This window comes from Fukomys damarensis, unplaced genomic scaffold (assembly GCF_012274545.1).
Source record: "Fukomys damarensis isolate Sample0158 unplaced genomic scaffold, DMR_v1.0_HiC HiC_scaffold_17, whole genome shotgun sequence".
NCBI classification, from domain to species: Eukaryota; Metazoa; Chordata; class Mammalia; order Rodentia; family Bathyergidae; genus Fukomys; species Fukomys damarensis.
This window is the reverse complement of record NW_022900929.1, coordinates 78,522,218-78,543,439: the sequence shown is the minus strand read 5'-3', so window position 1 is coordinate 78,543,439 and position 21,222 is coordinate 78,522,218. Positions and strand designations below refer to the sequence as shown.

At 41.0% G+C, this 21,222-nt stretch overlaps 1 protein-coding gene across 7 annotated transcripts in view; it reads left to right on the top strand.

Moving 5' to 3' along the window:
* The first annotated feature begins 367 nt into the window (after positions 1 to 367).
* Gabpb1 (GA binding protein transcription factor subunit beta 1) overlaps positions 368 to 21,222 on the top strand; it is a 31,315-nt gene continuing 10,460 nt past the window's right edge. Inside the window, exons 1-8 of one of the 7 annotated variants that reach the window (XM_033765237.1) lie at positions 382 to 436; positions 3,964 to 4,053; positions 10,045 to 10,152; positions 12,983 to 13,150; positions 14,378 to 14,572; positions 15,615 to 15,726; positions 16,069 to 16,182; positions 20,896 to 21,078. In XM_033765237.1, coding sequence (XP_033621128.1) covers positions 4,015 to 4,053; positions 10,045 to 10,152; positions 12,983 to 13,150; positions 14,378 to 14,572; positions 15,615 to 15,726; positions 16,069 to 16,182; positions 20,896 to 21,078 — 919 coding nt within the window. In that variant the 5' untranslated portion in view covers positions 382 to 436; positions 3,964 to 4,014. Of the gene's footprint in view, positions 437 to 3,963; positions 4,054 to 10,044; positions 10,153 to 12,982; positions 13,151 to 14,377; positions 14,573 to 15,614; positions 15,763 to 16,068; positions 16,183 to 20,892; positions 21,079 to 21,222 lie in introns of those variants that run through there. The other 6 variants (XM_033765236.1, XM_019209765.2, XM_033765232.1 and 3 more) reach the window with 6 other exon arrangements.

The following is a 21,222-nucleotide window of genomic DNA, read 5'->3' as shown; positions in this document are numbered from 1 at the left end:
GTGAAATTTTCTGTTGGTGGACATCTAGGTTGTTTGCAGTGTTGTCTTATTACCAGTAGTGTCTCTGAACATTGTCACGCGTGTTTCCCTCTTTGTGCACACGTTGAAGAGTACACAAATGGGGTGTCACCCCTGGGCAGAAGGTGGGGCGGATGTTGGCCACCCAGCTGTTCTTCCTGACTGTGCTGGTGAGAGGCACCTTCCAGGAGGCAGGCGTTCTGAGCCCAGTGGGATTACTGTGGGGCACTGCCTGGCTGCAGGCGTGGAAGCGAGAGGCCACGGTGATGGTGCCGGCGTGAGGGTCGGGCTGGGAGGTGCGGGAAACCTTGGTGAGGAGGATCACAACGTATGTGTTCTTTGTTGGCAGGATATTGATGCTTTACCATTGCTACTTGCGACAGCCAGCAGTTGACTGGCTTCACTGTGTGAGGAGCAGGTAAGTTGTGCCTCCCTGATGGACTCAGCCGCTTGGTCGGGCTGTCTTCACCTTCTGTGTACACTAAGAAGTAGTTGAATGCCATAGAGTCGGTGCCTTTAAAAAGTTTGGGCTAATGATTGTAACTTCTGCCCCACAGAAAAGTGTATAAACCACATTTAAACATTCTAGTAGCTGCATTAAAAAATAGGCAAAGTTTATTTTTAAATAGATTTAATCTTTTTTTTTTTTTTTTTTTTGAGTTTTCAGGCTTTGTTTATTTCAAGTATTCTTTTTTTTTTTTCCCAGCTTTAATTGAGTTTGTTGGTACAGTACAGTTACATTCATTGTTGGGATCTTGTACCTCTACATGACAAGTCTTGATTCTCATTTTTTCCCCTTACCTCTGCCCTCCCTTCACCCCCTCCTCCTAAATAGATTTAATCTTCATGTTCAAAGTACTAGATTTTTGCTTTTTTTAAAAATTAAATTTATTGGTACACTTTAGGTGTACATAATGAGCAGAGTCATCAGAGGGAATTTGTACTTATAATATCTTGAGTCTTTTTTTTTGGACCGGGGATCAAACTCAGGACCTTGCACTTGCGAGGCAGGTGCGGTGCCACTGAGCCAAATCCCTTGCCCAGTGTCTTGAGTCTTAATTCTTCTTTTTTCCCCCAATCCTCTCCCTGCTCCCTTTAACCCCTCTTTATTTACAACAGTTTTGTTTTCATTTCTTCTTTTTTTTTTTGTTTCGCTTCCTTCGTTTCTTCCTCTCCCCGTTTGGACATTTTCTTCCTGATTCCCAATAACTGTTACACATTTAGCCCCTATTTGCCCCTTCGGTTTCTCACACCAGAGAAACAATTTGGTATTTACACACGTGTCCAGTTTATTTCACTCAGGAGTGTGGTCTCAAGGGGCATCCAGTTTCCTAGAAATTGAGTTTATCCCTTTTGGTGGCAGAGTAGTACTTTATTGTGTATAAGCAAAACAAGACCCATCTTTATCTATTCATTGGTTGGTGGGCACCAAAGCAGTACCGTTTCAAACAAGTAATCACTATACAAAAAGCAGTTAGCGATAGTTCACATTCCCCTTTGGCACTAAGTCTTCAGACCTGCCGCGTGGTACACTTGCAGCGTTTCCCATGTGGGCCAGCCGTGCTTCGGTGCTCAGTAGGCTTCCTGTGGCTCTGGGCTCGTGTGCCGGACCCTCAGCTCCAGACACAGACGACGACGATGACGACGGGCAGCCTTCAGTCACAGAGTTACTGACTGGGTCCCTGGGGGTGGCCTTGGGCTCATCTTGCTTCACAGTCCTCCTTCTGCTTACTAGGATATTCTGGCCTCCTGCCCAGACTGGTCTGGATTCTACTAGTTCAGGTGCAGAAGTAACTGCGGGTCCCGGTGAAGCAAGTGTGTAGATTTGTTATCCTCATAATTGCTCTCCTGATTCAGAAAGCAGGACTGACCTCAGAGTTTGGGGGCTCTGGCTGTGTCGTTTAGGGAGCTGCCAGTAGAAAGAGACTCAGGCAGGTTCCAGCCTTGTCCCATAATCAGGAATTCTGTTAAAGCGGGGCTGACTTAGGAACTAAGTAAGCATTCTGTTAGTTGTGCTGATTCCTAGAAACTGTGCAGCTTAATTTACACTCAGACTAGAACGTCAGGACTTTATTGACTGTCTCATGGATTCTGGAGCCAACTATCTCGGCTCTGTTCACATGGCCAGGAAGCAGGGGACGTTGGGCAGTGTGGCCTATCCTGCCTGATTCCATTATCTATAAAATGCTCCCAAGCCCGATTGCTCTTTCTAACTTTTTAAGATTGAATTAGATGCATGTGATTTTAGATTGTGTATATAGTACGTAAGTGCTGTATGTGTAATGTGGGGCTTCTCACTGCCTCACGCGGGCGAGTAATGGGTCGGAGGAGAGCCCGAGCATGCTCTGCACGGGGTGAGGGGCTAGGAAGGACACACCAGGTGTAGAGCAGGGTCTCGGGAGAGAATGCCTTTTTATAAAGGAGGTCAGAAAGGTGCGAGAGGCTTGCTGTGTGTGGTGGGAGAAGTTCTAGGCCCCAGTTCCCGAGTTAGCCTGGAAGACAGGTGAGCGGCGAGTTCCATCCGGCCGTGGGGGTGACGCTCTTGCTCGCCTCTCTGAGGACAAGCCAGGCTGGTCTTCTTGAGACCCTTCGTGAAGTAGCACAGTCACAGGTTCTGGGGGTTAGGATGTAGACATCTTTTCAGGGGGCCGTTACTCTGCCTGCTGCAGTTCCGCAGGACTGTGCAGCCAGTGTTAGTAAGAAAAGCGTTGGGATCTGTGTGTACAGACACTGGAGACCTCTGATGAAACGGGGTTCCTGTTCACTGAAAACAAGCAAGTTGCAGAACAGGATGATACGATGCCTTTCTTGTGTTTTTGTTTTAACAAAGACTTTATACATGTAGAAAGATCTACACATAATACACAGAAGGAAAGGTATGACTTTGAACTATGTATTTCTTGTACGCAATGAGCACATATTTGTTTACTCTTATTTTTATAAAAATATGAGACATATGACAAAGACCCATGGTCTTCTGTGTCATTTTCCCCCACTCTAAACCCTTTTTCTTTTTCTTTTTGGGGGACTGGGGATTGAACTCATGACCTTGCACTTGCAAGGCAGGTGTGGTGCCCTGTGAGCCCACCCCTCGGCCCCCAAACCCTTTTTATAAATCCTTTATAAATTATTTATCTATTTTATAAATCTTTTAGCTACCGATTCTTCATCAGATTGTGTAAATCTTTTGATTCTTTGAATCTTAGTTTTTTTGCTAGAATTTCCCTCCATATTTCCAAATAACAATATTATGCTTTATCTTGATTTCTTTCCCATTTTAGATATCTTTTGACTTTACCTGTGAATATGGCACTTCGGCTCTGTTAAGCCCCTCCTGTTTCTTCACTCTTCTTTCTTGATAGTATTGCCCTGAAAATCTTGCTTGCATTAGTATCGATTGGTTAGTACAACCCTAGAACTATTATTTTTAGCTGCTTACATCCACAACAAAGGAAATGTAATCTACCTATACACATACATAAAGAAAAAAAATTTTTTCCCCTTTCCTTTGAAAAACGGTTATTTTTTTCCTTCTGTCTAGCTTTCTTGTGTCCATCGTTAACCTTCCATAACTCTCCGGGGAAGTTTGGCTCCCCGCGATGGGGACTCAGCAGCCTGTCTCTGAGGCCCTTTCTGGGTCTGGGTGTGGCTCCGCCATGAGGTGACCTCAGAAGCCCCATGTCTTCCATCCTACTACTTAGGTTGCCCCCCTGTTTTCTGGAGCCCCTGCTTCGGCTTTGTGCTTCGCTCCTGGGTTTGGTGAGCACATCTTCCAGTGATTTTTTTGTTTTGTTGAAGTTGAAAAGGAGAAAACCCCACTAGATAAAGTCAAAATTAGGGAAAACCCAAATGTGCCTGCGTTCAGATGCTGATTTTCCCCTTTCAGAGTAACTACACAGGGAGACAAGTTTAAACACTGGGAGAACAGCCTCCTTTCTCTCCCAGCAGGATCCCAGTGTTCGCTGATTTAGGACCCAAGAAGAGGAAAGGTTAAAAATGTGGATCTTATCTTCAGATCAAAACTACTGTTCTTTGGTAAACACTTTCAGTTTTCACTTGCCTCTGCTTTGCAAAATAGTGAGGGTGACCTTGGCAGGGCTCTACAGGTTGAAATAAAGATAGTAAGTGATAAGTAGAGATAAGATAATGATAAGATTTAGCAAGATGCTAGGGACTGTTTCTGTTGTCATGGACTGACTTCTTCCCTCCCTGGGGCTCCCTGCTGCTGTCCTCCTCCCTCCCTGCTAGACTCAGGGCCTCATAGCCTGGGGGGGCAGGTGCTCTACCACTGAGCTACACCCCTGGCCCTTCACGTTGTTTTCTTATGAGAATGTGGACGGTTTAGTTCTGATGCTCATGGGTATTTTCATACACATAGTTACACGCATGGCTTTAATATGTTAACGGTTACTGGGAGTCAGGTTTACCTCTTTTTACTATTTAAAGCTGCTATTCATAATCTGATTTTTTGCATCAAAGATTTATTAGCTTATCTTTAATTGTGTTGGGAAGCTTTTTGATAGTTTCTTTTTAATTACATGCATAATATGTGCTCATTATAGCAAACTTCCAAACTAGAGAAGTTACAAAAGGGAAAATTTTACTATTTTTACTACTATGTTATATTGTTTTCAGATATTTTCAGTGCATTTTCTAACAGTTCAGATCATGATGAATGTAGAGTCCTAATTCTTAAACTGTTGCATTTACAGTGTTTGTAAATATTAAATAAATGTGTTTAAAAGGTATATTTATCTTTTAGAGGTCTGTACTAAAGTATTTACAGTTGAAATAAGTTAAATGTCTAATAATTCAGAATAATGTGTAAGGGTAGCAAGTGGATTTGCCATAAACTGATGATACTTGATGAGTTAGTGGCTCGGGGAATTCATTATACTATTGTCTACTCTTGTACATACTCAGAAAATTCACATAATAAAATAATAGGCTACAGTGTTTCATTATATCTTCATTGTCTTTAACCATTATTTGTGTCGTGCATTTGTTTTTCTTTATTTTAAAGTATTTCTATGGATATATTTATGTTTCAAATACCTTATGATGGATTACTAGGAGGAGAATTACTGCATTAGGGTATCAACATTCATGAAGGCTTCTGGGGCTGCCTTGCTTGCTGAAATGCTAGAGGAATTTCACTGAATTTGTAATTGTACTTTTTGAGCACAAAAATGATACAGTAAGTTCATTCTAAAAATTCAGTGTAAGCTTTTGAGTATGTCAAAATAGGTCTACTGTGTTTGTTATTCATGTTCTTGTTCAAGAGTACTAATGACCATTTATGTGGATCTGGTACTTTGCAGTTTGATACAGCATTTTCATACCCAGCACATGATGTCGGCCTCACAACTGAGGATGTCTGTACAAAGCTTCCAAGTGTAATTACTGGTAGTAACTCCCGCTATCACTAGATCGCTCTTTCTGCAAGTATAAGATGAGCAAAAGGCTCCTGTGTTACTACTGTGTTTCTCTGTTTTAAAGAGTTAAAAAAGTACTGGTCTCTGTCAGATTATGATAAGCATTTTAGAGATGGTGAAGAAGTACAGGGTAGAATTCATTTCAGTGATGTTTTGTGGTTTGTCTTCTCAAGGAGAAAGGAGCGTTAATGAGATGGCATGAAGAGCCATAAGCATATTTTCAGCATTTTTTCCCCCCTTTTCTTGGTACCAGCGGTCTCCTCCCGACCAAGGGGTGGTGACACTGAGCTACATTCCTAGCTCCAGCTTTTTTTGTTTGTTTGTTTGTTTGTTTTGTACTGGGGATCAAACTCTGTGACGTTACACTTGCAAAGAAGGCGTAGCACCACTCAGCATTTTTAACCTCCTTTAAAATTTACTGAATTAAATTGTGTTCTTTCATTTATTGGGGGAAAAGTTGTTTGCCACACTAATAAGCAACATTTTAAAAGATCACTAACCCTGTAAATAATACTGTTTAAGTCTAGAACTTTATCTGTGAGGATTCAATGAGTAGACAGTGAGCAGGGTGAGCGGGGCCTGGAGCTCTGGGCTCCCGGTCAGTCGTGTTGTCTGAATGCAAAAACTGAGTTCCCTGAAGCTTCAGAATTATTCCACTGTGATGTCTACCCTTCCTTTCAGTGAGAATTAAATGGTTGCTGTGTTTGGCTATTTTTTTGTTAAAGTGTTAGCAATTATTTTAAAGTTAGAGCATCTTTGATTTTGGTCTTGCTTGATCTTATGTAGTTTCTTTCATTACCAATCCTATTAGATCTGTTGGTACTTTTTTTATAATATATTCTTTCTGCCAACTTGGAGGGAAATCATAACTAGTATTTCCTATTTGCATAATTTCATAAAGTTATACCTTGTAATACAACAGAGAAATAGGAGGGAAGCAATGTAGAATAAAATTTGTTAAGCTCTGTAAATACTCAAGCGGACTGTACCAGATAACACTGGGAAGGGGAGGAAGGTGTGCATTTGTATGTAAAACCTTCAGAGTGGCTGGGGAATTAGCTCAGTGGTTCCACACCTGCCTCGTAAACGCATGGTTCTGAGTTTGATCCCGGATACCGCAAAAAACAAAAGCAAAAAACCAAACAAAATCGGTAAAGTGTAGTAGAGAGGGCTTCCTACCATTAATCCCTAAAATGCCTTCATAAATACACAAAAGGCCCACTAGGGGGCAGCACAGCCTCCATTAAGAGCCACTGCCGCCTAGTTTCCAGCTGGGTTAACCTGCTAATCTGCTGCACAGCCCTATTGTCATAGGGCTCTTTTTTTTTTTTTTTGGTTTTTGGTTTTTGAGACAGGATCTCACTATAGTTGAGACTGACCTTGGAACTCACTACATAGCCCAGGCTGGTCTCGAACTCATAGCGATCCTCCTGCCTCAGCCTCCCAAGTGCTGGGATTACAGGCGTGTGCCACCATGCCCGGCAAAACATTTTTTTTTTTTTGGTACCGGGCATCGAACTTGGGTCCTTGCACTTGCATGGTAGGCGTCTGCCTCCCAAGTGCTGGGATTACAGGCGTGTGCCACCATGCCCGGCAAAACATTTTTTTTTTTTTTGGTACCGGGCATCGAACTTGGGTCCTTGCACTTGCATGGTAGGCGTTGGAACCACTGAGCCAAATCCCTGGCCCTTTCATGGTGTTTTAAGGTGAGAGTAACTGAAGTATCCTAGGTTCTGAAATACAGTATATTTTGAATACTTTTAACAGTTGGAGAATTGCATTTGGTCAACTGCTTTGTTTTTTTTCAGTGCTCATAAGCAGACCAAGAAGTTATTTTTTTCACTCCTCCCATGTAGAAGGCAGGAGTATATAACTTAATATTATTGACTTGCTTGGCGGTCGTGTAATTTGTCCCTTTAAAAAAGACAAGTTAGGAAGGCAGTGTGGTCTGATTGTAGAAGTGCTGTAACATGAAAGGAAAGTTTCCTGTAATCATCCAGTCCTAATGTTAGTTAATATTTTGTTCTTTATGTGCATATTGAACATTCAAAATTAATTTTATATCTGTTCACTTAATGTGACATACTTTTGATGTTATTTAGCCTCAAAACTAAATTGTCTTGTTCTTTTAGATTGTACACTTTAACCATTTTTCTATGATTCGGTTAACATAAAAATGACTATATGTAATGTGTATGTACATAGCCCACTGATAAATCTATTTCAGTCTATTTCTATTTTTGGATAGATTCTCAAAGATGGACTCATTTATGAGACTTACAGGCTTGAGCAATTCTCTAAGTTTTGGTGAATTTGCTAAATAGACTTAAAGCTGATCTATTTATGTTGCTGTCCAGCATATTTGAGCTGTCAGTATATGGAAGTACCTTGACCGCACTGTGCATTACTTTTAAATTATTTGCATTACATTTATTTGACCATCAGTGACCCTGAACATTTTTTCCGCTAGTCATTTTTTGTGATAAACATTCCTTTTCTGCTATTTTGCTTAGTTGATTTTCTCATATGTAGGAGTTTCACATTTTTGTGAGGCTTAATTATTATTTGCCTGTATAAGAAAGTATGTGACTTCAAAGAGAAGAGAGAACTTGGGAAAGGAGATGTTCTAACTCTATATGGGACAAAGGACTGATAGCTGGCGTGAAGGTGATAATATTCACAAATTAGGAAACGAAGGGCAGATGGTTAATATAAAAAATAAGCAAAAGCCCTGAAGAGGCCCTTCAAGAGATCCAGATAGCTACACCATGTAGCACTAGGTGGGCTGAAGGAGAGCAGACTTGGTTATTTCCTGTGTAAAGCATTTAAAAATGTATGTACTGTGAAAGATGCGTTTCATTTTACAGCTAAGTTTATATTGACACTTGTGCATTTGGAGTGTAGGTGCTGTGTTTGTTTTGTGGTCCAGGGTAGATTTTACTGTACTTGTGTAAGAGAGAGGTCAGTTTTTGTTTTTCTTTATCCTTATGCAATCTTTAGTGGGAAATTATTATTACTGCAGTGTTTTTGCCTTTTGAACATGATGTTAATTTTTACAGTTAAGCCACTACATGTTCTGTAGGGAGAAAACATTACAGTGATCTCTTTAAGGGTCTTAGTGCACTTAGTGGGATTGAGGACTTTCTTGAAATTTAGAGAGAATGGGAGTTGAAAGGAAAGGAAATCAGAAAAGTCAGGGGTTGAAATGTCACAAGTGTCATAATGCATGCTTTAAAAACCTACATAAAATCCACAAATACATGTGTTAATCTTCATAGACTATAATGTGAATGATTTTTGTCATTACAAATGGAGCACTTCCAGGAAATTCTCCTAAGTCCTGTGACAGATGCTTGTTTTGGGTGCGTACAGCTCACCTGGTTGTTGTGTAAGCCTCCTAGTGTCAGTGGCAATTCCCGGTCACCCCTGTGCTTAGCTGTTCTCGTAGAATCTCTCAAAAATAGAATGATTTAGTGTACTATTTCCTCTCAGGCATCTTTTTTATAACTGTCCCTTCAGGTTTCTGACATCCCTTCTGATTCTGTCGTACATTCTGTTTTTTCCTGGCAGAAGAGCCCTTTTGAGCTCCATCTGCCCGCTCCTTTCTTACACCACACTCCCGTCTTTCCTTCTTGCTAGTAGCTGAGCACACAGGCCTGTGCCTCCTCTCTTCCAGCTTTTGCCCCCTTGCCTGCTCCACTTGCTTAGCCCTCCAAGAGCGAGGTGAGGTGAGACAGTCACACCCCAGGTACAACTCCCCCGTGTTCCCTGTCACCCTGCCCTTCCTGCAGACCTGAATCCTGCCTGTCTGCCTTTCCTTCAGGTACCTGTGGTGGAACATTTTACAGTCTTCCAGCTGGGAATTTTCTAGGCCTGCAGACTTCATCGTCCCTGAATCTGAGCACCTTTGGTACATTCAGATCTTCCTTTGCTTATGTACTTGTGCCACGATCTTTCTCAGACACATATTTTTATTTTTTTTTATTCAAGAGGATGCCCCCCACTTCCTCTCCAAATATCCTGAATTCAAGATACAGTGGTATCTCCAGCTTCTTAGACATACTCTCTACTCAGAATACTCAGACTCTCTTTTCAGTATTTTCATGGACTTTGAATTGTGCCTTTTTCTGGTTAAGTATAAGTTCATGTACAAGAATAGGAAATAACATTTTAAAATTCCAGACACAATTACTGTTGCAAAAATAAGTTACAGATTTAGCTTCACTTGCGTCAGTAACTTATTTACTTATATGAAAAATGATCTTGTTATACCTCTGAAAGTGAGAAGTTACAGTTTTTAAATGTTCGATTAGCTGTTCTCTTTTCTTTCTTTTACCTCTTCTGTCTTTACCAGCTGTATTTGAACACTTCTAATTAATTTTATCCTAGAAAAGAACTTAATATGCAAGCAAAATACATTGCCAAAATCCAAGTATGAATTGCTTTTGTCTGCTCTGTACTTTTAGGTCAACCATACCCTAACCTTTGAAGAGGTAATTAGGAGTGGACTTACTAAAAGACAAGAAGGGAAAGCCATGTGGTCATGTGTGGTGGGGATTCTGATGTGTATCTCCTTATGTGTTCCGTTCAGATGTCCCTGGTAGATTTGGGAAAGAAGCTGTTAGAAGCGGCACGTGCAGGTCAAGACGATGAAGTTCGTATTTTGATGGCAAATGGAGCTCCTTTCACTACAGACTGGGTAAAGAATGCCTGTTGTGTTTCTTTTTTTCTTTTGGTACTGGGGATTGGACTCGAGTCCTTGCTCTTGTGAGGCAAGTGTTGGAACCATTGAGCTAAATCCTTGGCCCTCCTCATTTTTGAGTTTTTTCAGATAAATATTTAGCACTGTGTTTATAAATAATTTTCTGAATTTGTTTTCTCTTTTAGAAGTGTAACTATCCCTTAAGTGAATGGTTCAGAACATTTTCTTATATTTGACAACCATATCCAAATATTCTAGCCACAAAGTTTTTTCTTGTAGACTTCAGAGATTAGGGTGACTATAAGATGGGATAGAATGAACAGAAGATGTAGCTGCTTGGGGTTTAATGTAAAAGCCTAATAAATAGCACAGGTGGAATTTATATTCAGAAAATAACAGGTAAAGATGAGAGTTATACTGCTAAAAAAGAAAACTTTTTTTTTTTTTTTTTGAGGCAAGATTTCATTATGTAGTTGAGGCTGACCTGCAACTCACTATGTAGCCCAGGCTGGTCTCAAACTCACAGCGATCTTCCTGCCTCAGCCTCCCGAGTTCTGGGATTATAGGCGTGCGCCACCACGCCCTGCTAGGAAAACATGTTTTGATTAAGACTTAAAACTGTTGCACACTTGCTGAAGAGGAAGAAAGGAAGGAATGGGACGCTGGAACACAGTTGTAACAAGAAGGGAAAAAAAACAGCGAATTCCAGGGGCAAATGAAAAGGGGATGGCTTTGGGAATGTGGTGGGTGAGGGATCTGGATTAACCCTCCCGGTGACAGTTAAAACTTCCACATTTTTAAATTCTTTTTATTCACTTATCCCTATTTTATTTTTTAACGTAAAATAAAAGTTTTTATTATTATGGAAAGTTTAAAACATATCAAACCTTGCCAAATCATGGTGAATCTTGTTTCTACTCTTAACTCTGCCCACTTTCTTTGTTCTGTGTTATTTTAAAGCACATTCTGGCAGCATTATTCATAGCAACAAAACGAAACAACCCAGATGTTTATTGGAAGAATGGAATATTGTAGAGCTGAAAAAATAGAGAATGGCATTGATGTTGATTAACATGAACCATTCTCATGAGCATGATGTTCAGCAGAAGAAAGCCAGTAGAAGTCACCAAGAAACAGGCAGTGGAATTCTCTTCAAAGGAGGCCCAGTGCCAGGTGTGGTGCCGCATGCCTGTAATCCCAGCTACAACAGGCCGAGGCAGGAATACTACCAAGTTTGAGATTAGCCTGAGATCCTGTCTCAAAAAAAAGGTTCAAATGGGCCAGCACAGAGTATATCATTTAGGGATGTTGGTGACACACAGAACAACAAAGCAGTGCTTTGTCACAGAATCCTGAGTAGTACTTAGCCCTGGAGCCCAGGGAGTGATGTGAGGCAAGCTTTTAATTTCCTAGCAGTGTTTTATTTCTAGGCTGTAATGACCTCTTGACAACTCCATATACATGCTTGTATATATGTACTTTTTTCATCACCAAAAGGGAGTCTTTAAGAACTACACAGAGTGGACCCCAGTGCATGTTGAGAAAAACTCCTGGTTGCTAAATGTACTGTTGAGTACTTTGTTCAGAGTAGAGCTTCATGATGTAAGCTGGGTTCCAAGATGCACACCTATATTTCTGCTACTCAGCAGGCTGAGGCAGGACAATCACAAGTTTGAGGCCATCCTGGCCAGTGTAGTGACACCTCATATCCTAAATAAAATTTAAAAAATAACAAAGGGTTGAAGAGTGTAGAAAGGGCTAGCTTCAGGAAGATGTGACCACGCGTGGGGAAGAAGGAACACTGAGAAATTTCCTTTCATCTGCGAGAATGACCTTCCCTTAAAAATACTTTGTTTTTGATGGTATTAAAATAAGTATTCCCGAGCTCAGTGATTTGGGTTTTTGCCACGCAATAAGAGCACATGCCCAGCTCGGTGTCTGGACTCCCTGTGTGATTGCCTTAGGCTCTGTCCCTCTCAGCCAGGCGCAGTACTGCTTGGACTCCGAGGGGGAGGAGGGCCTGGGGCAGGGTGGCCCACGGATTGCCGAGAATGCACCGCCATTCTGTCCCCGCGGCAGTCTTAGCGCACTTGGTGCGCTGGTGAAACACGTCTGCTGCTGAAGGCCAGGGCCTCAGTGGTCAGAGCCGCGGGGTTTGCGAGCCTCTCATCTCTCAGCACCCAGAGCGGAGCTTGGCGCTCTGTGTGTCCCAGGTCCCTGTTGGCCGCTTACTGCCCGGGCGCATCCGGACACCCGCCTGCTGCCTAGACTGGGCCGGCCTGAGCTGAGCTGAGCTGAGCTGGCTTGTTTCCGACGGACACTGGCACGTGCACCGTGATTCCCTTCTGAACCGATTCTGGTCACGCGTTGTAATCTTGCAAGTCCTGCAGGGTAGTTTTGGTCCTCGTAATATGAAAATATGCACTGTTGCATTTACTTCAGATGGATTTTATAGGTGAAAATAGCAAATTTTGTATGATTGTCATAAATAAAACATTTTAATACTCAGAAAAATTTATCAAGGCCTAATTATCTCTAATTATTGATGACATTAATTTTGCTTAATGAGAAATTAATTTTGGTAAAAATAATGACAATTCAAATTAGGAAGTATGGATTTGTGTTCTTCACTGTGTACAATAATGGGAATTCTTGAAGGCTTCTGTAGAGCTTCAGTCAAGTAATTTCTTTCAAGCTTCGAGTTACCGTGTACAAAGGAGGTAAAGTCTGCTTACTGTGTGAGGAGGAACCCTAAGAGAGTGTAGGGGCGGGAGTGTGTGCAGCGCAGCTGTAACTGTGCGTGTTGTTCGTGCGTCTCCTGCGTCAGCTGGGAACCTCTCCACTGCACCTGGCAGCGCAGTATGGTCACTACTCCACCACAGAGGTGCTGCTCCGGGCCGGCGTGAGCAGGGATGCCAGGACCAAGGTGGACCGGACGCCGCTGCACATGGCGGCCTCCGAGGGCCACGCCAGCATCGTAGAGGTCCTGCTTAAGGTATGCACGCCTTCTCTGCCCAGACCCACTAATGCGGCACGGTTTTGTACGAAGAGGAGAGCTAGTTTTTTTGAATGTCTACATCCAGTTTTATCTGTGGTATCTCATTCTTCAGTGCAGAAGCCATCAGATTAAAATTACTGAGGAGTTTTCTTTGGAGAGGGGAAAAAAACTTCCTTGAGGAATGCTCTTAGTTAAGTCAGACAATTGAAGGACAGTCCTGGGCCGGGGATTTAGCTCAGTGGTTCCACTGCCTGCCTTGCAAGTGCAAGGTCCTGAGTTTGATCCTCGGTACCAAAAAAAAAAAAAGCTCTTTGAGTGAGGTTCTACAGCTTTGTCCTAAAAATCCTCATGGAAGAGAGCAGAAGACTTGGATAATTAACAAACAAATTCATGGGTGACATAAATGGGGATTTATCTCCAACCATCATAGATGCCAAAGGGAGATGGAAAAAAATTCTGAAACAGTGTTAGATGCTGTTCTTGACCCTTTCGTCCTGGCCTCTAGGTGAACCCGTGCAAAGGAAATACAGTGCAAGCAATATGCAAATCACGTGTAATTCTAGGTATTTAGCTACGCTTAAGAAATAAAAATTAATTTTAATATTATATATTAAATTTAATGTTGTATATACTCTATCCAAAACATTTTCTTGTTGATATGAAATTATTAATGAGCTGGTTCACATTCCTTTTTCTGTATTGTCTGAATTCCATTGTTATACATTCGGGGCAACCTTGCCTAGCTACATTCAGGTGCTTCATAGGCGCAGGTGTCTACTGGGTATCAGGCTGAACAGTGTGTCTTTATGTTGTGCTGGTTTTGAAAGCAAAGGCTATTTTTAGCTAAATGAGGAACTAGGGGATCACCTCCCATATAGCATTAGACAGTTCTGGGGGAGTGTTCCCAGTTTTACTTCTTACACCATTCTTAGTAACTGAAAAAAAATTAGCTGAAGCTGAGTAATTTTGAAGTTTTGAATTTTAATTTAATTCATTTCAAGAAATTAAAAGGAAAGCAGTTGGGGAAATTAGCATAATAGACAAACGATTCAACAACAGAGAAGTGACAGTTGCTGGAGCATGTATTTAACACACACACACCAGAGAGTTTGTGTTACTTGTTCTTGCTTTAGAGCACAGCAACTGGTATTTCCATGTCAGGAGTTCTTTACGTTTCGTGTATTAGCATTATGTAATTATTTTATTTTAAAAAATCTTTTCTAGCACGGCGCCGACGTCAACGCAAAGGACATGTTGAAGATGACAGCGCTGCACTGGGCCACGGAGCACAACCATCAGGAAGTGGTGGAGCTTTTAATCAAATACGGTGCTGACGTACACACACAGAGCAAGTTCTGTAAAACTGCTTTCGACATTTCAATAGACAATGGAAATGAAGATTTAGCAGAGATACTACAGGTAACTTGTCTTTTAATGTAAGGAAACAAAGGGAGCTGTGTGGATAGACAGTTTTCTGTCAGATGATTTAAAGGTTGTAGCTCTTCATTTTGGACTCAGTTACTTTAGACAGTGCTTTTTCTCTTTCGCTTCCTCTTTGTCTATTACTGTTCATTTTCCTGATGGTAAGACAACAATCTTTATGTAACAGATGAGATAAGGTGATTACATTTTCTGTTTTAAATTTCTGAATTCCCTTTTGAGGCATCTTCTTTTTTTATTTTTCTTACATATTTGGGTACCATATGGTTTTTCAAAATCTGTTATAAATTAGTTTATAAAAATTAAAATTTTAGCTACCAAAATAAGGTCCTTTGAGTGAGTGATGCAGTTATCATTCTGATTTTTCATCATCCTCTGAAAAATCTATATGTGTTCATAGTTACTTTTGCTTGAACTGGCATTACTTATCTTTACTTCAACTAGAGGCATTTGATATAAATTATCTTACTGCCTCTTCTCGCCTATCTTTTTGTAGAACTCTAGTCTAAGATCATCTGACTTTATTGAATTTCCATGGGTTATATATAAGATGTTTTATGCTCAGGAAGATGAATTTTCCCATGCCCTTTCTTGGTTTTAAATCTGTGGGAGTGCAGATTGAGGGTTGGGGTTGAAGGTAGGGAGAAGTTTATTAGGGATGCTGTGCTGTTTAGGGTTACATGTTGCCAAAGGTAGCAGAGGAAATACTTGAAATAATTTCTGTAGCTATAGAGCAGATATAGAACCTTCCAGTGTTCAGTTTTTCTGTGATCTGTAAAAACCTTTCAGGTCCCTGTTTCTCCTGTTAACAGTTTTGCGCTTTACTCAACATGGCATCTTGGGGTATAAATTCCTAACAGTATTCTCCCACTGCCCTGAGCCCATAAACTTATGTTTTCATTTGTATTACATGGTCCTTCTTAGAGACTGTTCTTTCTGTGTGTATTTGTGCTACCTGGAGGATCTGCCAGATGTTCTGGTTATAATTCTGAAAACCCTGTCTGTGCTACTGTTGCCCTAGATTGCTATGCAGAATCAAATTAACACCAACCCAGAGAGCCCCGACACTGTGACGATACACGCCGCGACCCCGCAGTTCATCATCGGACCTGGAGGGGTGGTGAACCTAACAGGTCTGGTATCTTCAGAAAATTCATCCAAGGCAACAGGTATTGAGATGCATACAGGATAGCTGTTGGGATTTTGTGCAGTAGTAGGTACTCCTCCTTTTAAGAAAGCACTTTTGGAGAATCAGGGTAAGATTCCATCAGCTACCTTGCTATCTTTCATATTGGCAAAATTCTTTCTAAAACACTCTCAAGAAAGGTGATACTACAAAATGTACTGCAGAATGTACCTTTCAAAAACTAATGCTGTCCAAGCTTTATTTAAGAGTTGAGTAAAATAGAGTACAGCAAGATAACTATGTAGTGGATTAAGTTTGTTAAAAATTCCTGTTTTTTCTTTCTTTGCAGATGAAACGGGTGTGTCTGCTGTCCAGTTTGGAAACTCCTCTACGTCAGTATTAGCTACATTAGCTGCCTTAGCTGAAGCTTCTGCTCCATTGTCCAATTCTTCAGAAACTCCAGGTTAGAAAAAGGAGTCGAATGTGTACAGTAAAAGCTGCAGATTCAGACACCTAGGAAGGTCTGGAAGTTCCAGGAGAGGCTGGCGTGGGCAGAGTTGAGGTTATGTCCAGCCACAGGGCAGGGTGCGGCAGGGGCAACAGTTGCTGGGCTCCAGTGGATTAAACAGACTGTGTGGTTCATGGAAAACTTGTCTGTTTACCAGTTTGTGACTTTTTAATTAAAGCCAGCATATACCTCTGCATGAAGTTATTGTCATTTTACAAATTGAATTTTTAGTAGTTCTGTTAGAATGATACAAAAATGTTGCCTTGCAGAACTAAGAAATAGTGTACACAATCCCCTCAGAGGGTTACTTACTAGATGATGACATACAATATTGGCAAATGGCTGTTTCAGGCAAGCTTTGCTTTGTATTGACCTGAATTACCTGTTGCTGTAAATATTTTAATCAGGAAATTTAAATCTCAAGAAATATTCTCACTGTAGTTTAAGCCATTATGTTTGAATTGATGATTATATGATACTAAAGAATAGTTGTGGTTTATTAGTTTTTTTTTTAAAATTGATCAGTAGTTCATTGAACACTTTGTGCTAGGTAGACACTGTTGTAAATGTTTACAATCTCATTGAATCCTCTCATTGTTTTTTTAACTTAGGAGGAGAAAAACCATTTTTTCTCTGCTCTCTTCTTTTAACTAATTGATGATAACAGGTATTTACCCATTCTCCAGCTTCTTCAGCATTATAATCAAGGCCTTTTTATTAAAGAGTCTTCAGATTTTTCTGAATTACTTTTGGTCAAGCGCAGTGGGTGTATCATCACGTTGCTGGACTGTTTTTATAGCTGACTCCTGGATCTCTTTAGCACCTTTGCAGTCGCAGAATTTATCAAAGTAAACTGGTTCCAAATCTGGGATGTGGCCTCGTGGTAGAGCGCACTCTCAGTGCACAAGAGGCTGTGATTCAGTCCCCAGCACACAGAAGAGAAGGGACAAAAAGAAAAACTGATATTTCACTGTTGGTTTCTATTTGGTTAAACTTGAACATTCTAAAGGTCAAATTGCATGTATCTGAAAATTAAATAGATTTGCTTGAAAGTCAGCTGACGTTCAGGTTTTTGCCTCAGTGAATTGGTCACACTAGCTTTTCTAATTTCTCCTACCCTATTTATTATCGTCCAATTTTTGAGAATTAGTAATTTCAGCTGATTTTTTGGGGGGGTATACTGGGGATCAAACTCCAGGCCTTGCACTTGTGAGGCAGGCAGCGGAACTACTGAGCTAAACCCCAGGCCCTTAGATGATTTTTATTGTATGGGACCTACAGTATTCTATGGAACACAATAAAATTTCACTTCAGGGCCGTATCAGAGTGGTGTGTTTTAAAATATTAAGAGGTTGAATGGAGTAAAAGTCAAGGTAAGTGTGTTACCAGTAGCAGGCTGAATGTGTGAGTCCTGGTGTCTTCCTGCTGCTCACTGCCCCACACTGCTGGGCGAACCTGCCCCAGGTGACTTTGTTGCTTCCTGGGTGTCCAGTTTCTTTTCCTACCAGTCATTAGACTCATCCTGATTTTAGAAATGTTTGAAAATACATAATGATTTTCAAGGGCGTCTTAGGATATGAAAAATGTATTTCACATAAGATGAAACAGGTTTGTGGAGATTGAGTAGTTTTTTCTGAGGTCACATGGCTGTTAATGATGCAGGGTTTGTGCTCACCATCTACTTCCCAAGTTGCATGGCTGTAACCCCTGTGATACACTTTGCTGTGCAGTTTCTTGAGGCAATCTTGGGCTAGTCTCTGAATGTGTGTCCTTTGGTTTATTGTGGGAATAACTGTATGTTTATCATTTTGTCTTCTAGAGGGGTCTAGCTTTTTCTGGTAGGCTGTTGCAGTAAGTGTTCTGCTGCCATCTTACATTTGTAAATGATTATAGATGCAAATGTAGTGTGAGGCCTGTCAGTACACTGCTTGTTACCGCTCATATTCTGTCTTACCAGCAGAGCGATACAAGAAACATTTCAGCAGCAGACAGCCGTAGTTTAGGTAGAGACTGCTGGCTGGCTTGGTCTGGCTTTCGTGATGTCAGTAGGACCGTTTGTCTTACAAAGCAGATCTTAATGTTAATCACGGAGAACCTCCTGCAGACTGTTAAAGTGCTCTTGTTGCAAAACCAAAGATGCCAGTCTTCTGAACTGTGAGCAAACGCAGCTGCACGCCGTTGGCACCGGGAGGTCAGCATGTCTTGTGGGTCACATTGCTGTTCAGAAGAGAGATCTTGGAGAGCTAAACGCAGCTGCACGCCGTTGGCACCGGGAGGTCAGCATGTCTTGTGGGTCACATTGCTGTTCAGAAGAGAGATAACTTGGAGCTGGAGTGGCAAGGTGGGTGAGCTGTGCTGCAGAGAAGGATTAGAACTACGCACATAGGAGCTCGCTCCCAGTCACGCCATGCTATTGAGGAGGTCATTTGTTTTCTAATGTCTTTCCAAAATGGAGACCGGAAGTGGGCAGCTGTGTGTTGGGAACTGCAGTAACGTTCTTCCTCGTGAGGAAAAGCTTACCTTGGCACACACTCTTCTAAGGGAGTCACGCTGTCTTGTCTTCCTGCCAAAGCTCCAAGGCTCCACGGGGTGGGTCGTGGGATCTTACTAGAGAGGAGTAAGGAAGAATTTAGGAAAATGTTGGGAAAGAACATTTTAGGAAGTGAAGCTTTTGAGGCAAAAAGCTTTTCAGGGAACCCAGAACCCAACGAGTAGAGAGTAACCCAAGGTTGTTCAGGGAAGATTATACCAGACTTTTCAAATGATCATGCTGCCAAGCCTGATGGAGCAGGCTTGTAATTCCAGCACTCGGGGAGGCCGAGACAGGAATATTTTGAGCTTGAGCCTAGCCAGGGCTATTTAGCAACTTAGCAAAACCCTGTCTCAAAATAAAAAATAACCTGGGGATGTAGCTCTGTGCACAGCCCCTGAGTTCAATTCCCTGTACCACAGTCAGTAAGTAAAATAAACTAATCACCATGGTAAGCTTAGAAGAATGTTCTGGAAGGTATTTAGTTAGAAGTCTGATACAATCAGGAATGAGATGCAGAGAGTAAGAAGTCAACAGATTTGGGAATTATTTGGGATGTAGAATTCAAAGCTATAATTGTTTAAGATGTAAGTCTTCTGTCTGTGGGTGTAATTATCCGGTTCTTTTAAAAATGCCCTTAGGCGAGACTCTTACTCTGTCATTGTGTCCTTGCAGTCCTCTTAGCAGCTTCTAAGAGCGAATATTGCTTCGCTTTACATTCTCCTGTATCCCTGTTGTTGATGGCTTTTGTTGTCTTTAGGTCGTCTTCTGTTAGTTGCTAGTAAGATGCTGTTTCAAACGTTGTACTGTTAGAAGCTCCCACGTCTCAGGGCCTGGGGTAGCTCAGCCGACGAGCACGAGTTCCCGAGTCTGGTCCCTGGTTCCCCACTTCTCTTCCTAATGAAATTGAACCAAGGTACCTGTTGCACGTTGTTTTTTGGTCTCTTTTTAAAATAGGATAGAAAAGCAAAATTAGCTTTAAGGATGAATTACTGGGCTTCGTGAGGTGGTTTTGGTTTTTAGTTTCAGGTGTGATGGCAGGCATACTACCTTTTAAATGTTCTTTTTTCAACAAGTGTTTATTTTACTATTTAAATATTTCTATGTAGAACTTTTGAGCCTTTCTGAGCTTTTCAAAAGACAGTACTGTTCCATGCCTTATTTCAGTTTTACGGCATTGTAATTTAAAAGTTTTGTTGAGCGGGGATCTCAGGTGTCTTCAAAGGTGCTGTACATTAACTCTCTCCCTTTAAATACAACCTGACTTTCTAATTAGAACAATGAATATTTATGGTATCACGGTTACTTTTTATCTAGGGAGTTTTACATTTTGGAATAGATGTATATATTTTAAATTAACAGTCTTTTTAGAGCTTTTAGGCTCTCTTTCAGTCTTACAGGTTTCAACATTTCATTGTTGGGTTATTTTTAAGGTTTCTGGGGGCTGTGGGGGGCCTGCTTTGTCTTCTGTAATTGGTTTCCTTTTAATTTTTTCTTAAATACTTTACCATCACACAACTTAAAAAGAAAGCTTTCAGATGAAAGGAAAGGACTCTATGTTATCTAATGACAGTCATTATCTATAGTACAAAGATGAAAGTTCCTGGCGTTGTGCCTTGATTTCGTGTGATCTCAGAAATTTCTTATATATGATTATGGTTTAAAATATTACTGTTTGTACTTCGCATTCAACTAGTGAACATTTGTTTTTTCATATGAATATTTTTTTAAAAAATCAAAGCAATAGTTAATGTGCATGAGAGCCCTAGTAGTTTTCTATTGAATCCATTGCTGTTTTATGCCCTACACTTCATTTTGTAACTATCGTCCTGAAATTTTCTTAAGTGCTTGGTGACAAAACTGAATTATAGTTTAAGGCAAACAAAAATAGCGAGAGCACTCAAAACAAAGGCTGCTTGCATTTTTAATATCCTGGGTTTCTGTTGTGACCTTTGATTAGCAAAGAGCGTTGTACCAGACAGCTAGGCCTCTGACGATAGGTGTGTCCTGAAACTGGGTCCTGAGATTTGTCTTGCCTTTTTACCTTTATGACCCTTTTGTCTCTAGAGACCCTTTAATATACATGTCTCTTCGAACTGTTAGACGCACTCACCCATGTTTACTTCTTCTTCCAGTAGTGGCCACGGAGGAGGTGGTTACGGCAGAGTCCGTGGATGGTGCAATTCAGCAAGTAGTCAGCTCAGGGGGTCAGCAGGTCATCACCATAGTTACAGATGGGATCCAGCTCGGAAACTTGCACTCTATTCCCACCAGTGGGATAGGTCAGCCCATCATTGTGACCATGCCAGACGGACAGCAAGGTTGGTAGTAGACATTTATGTCAAGTTGATGTTATTTTCAGTTCTCAGGAGATTGGGGTGTCTTTTCCACAGCACTTATTTTTGTCTTGAATAATAATAATAATAATAATAATAATAATATTATTATTATTATTTATTATTATT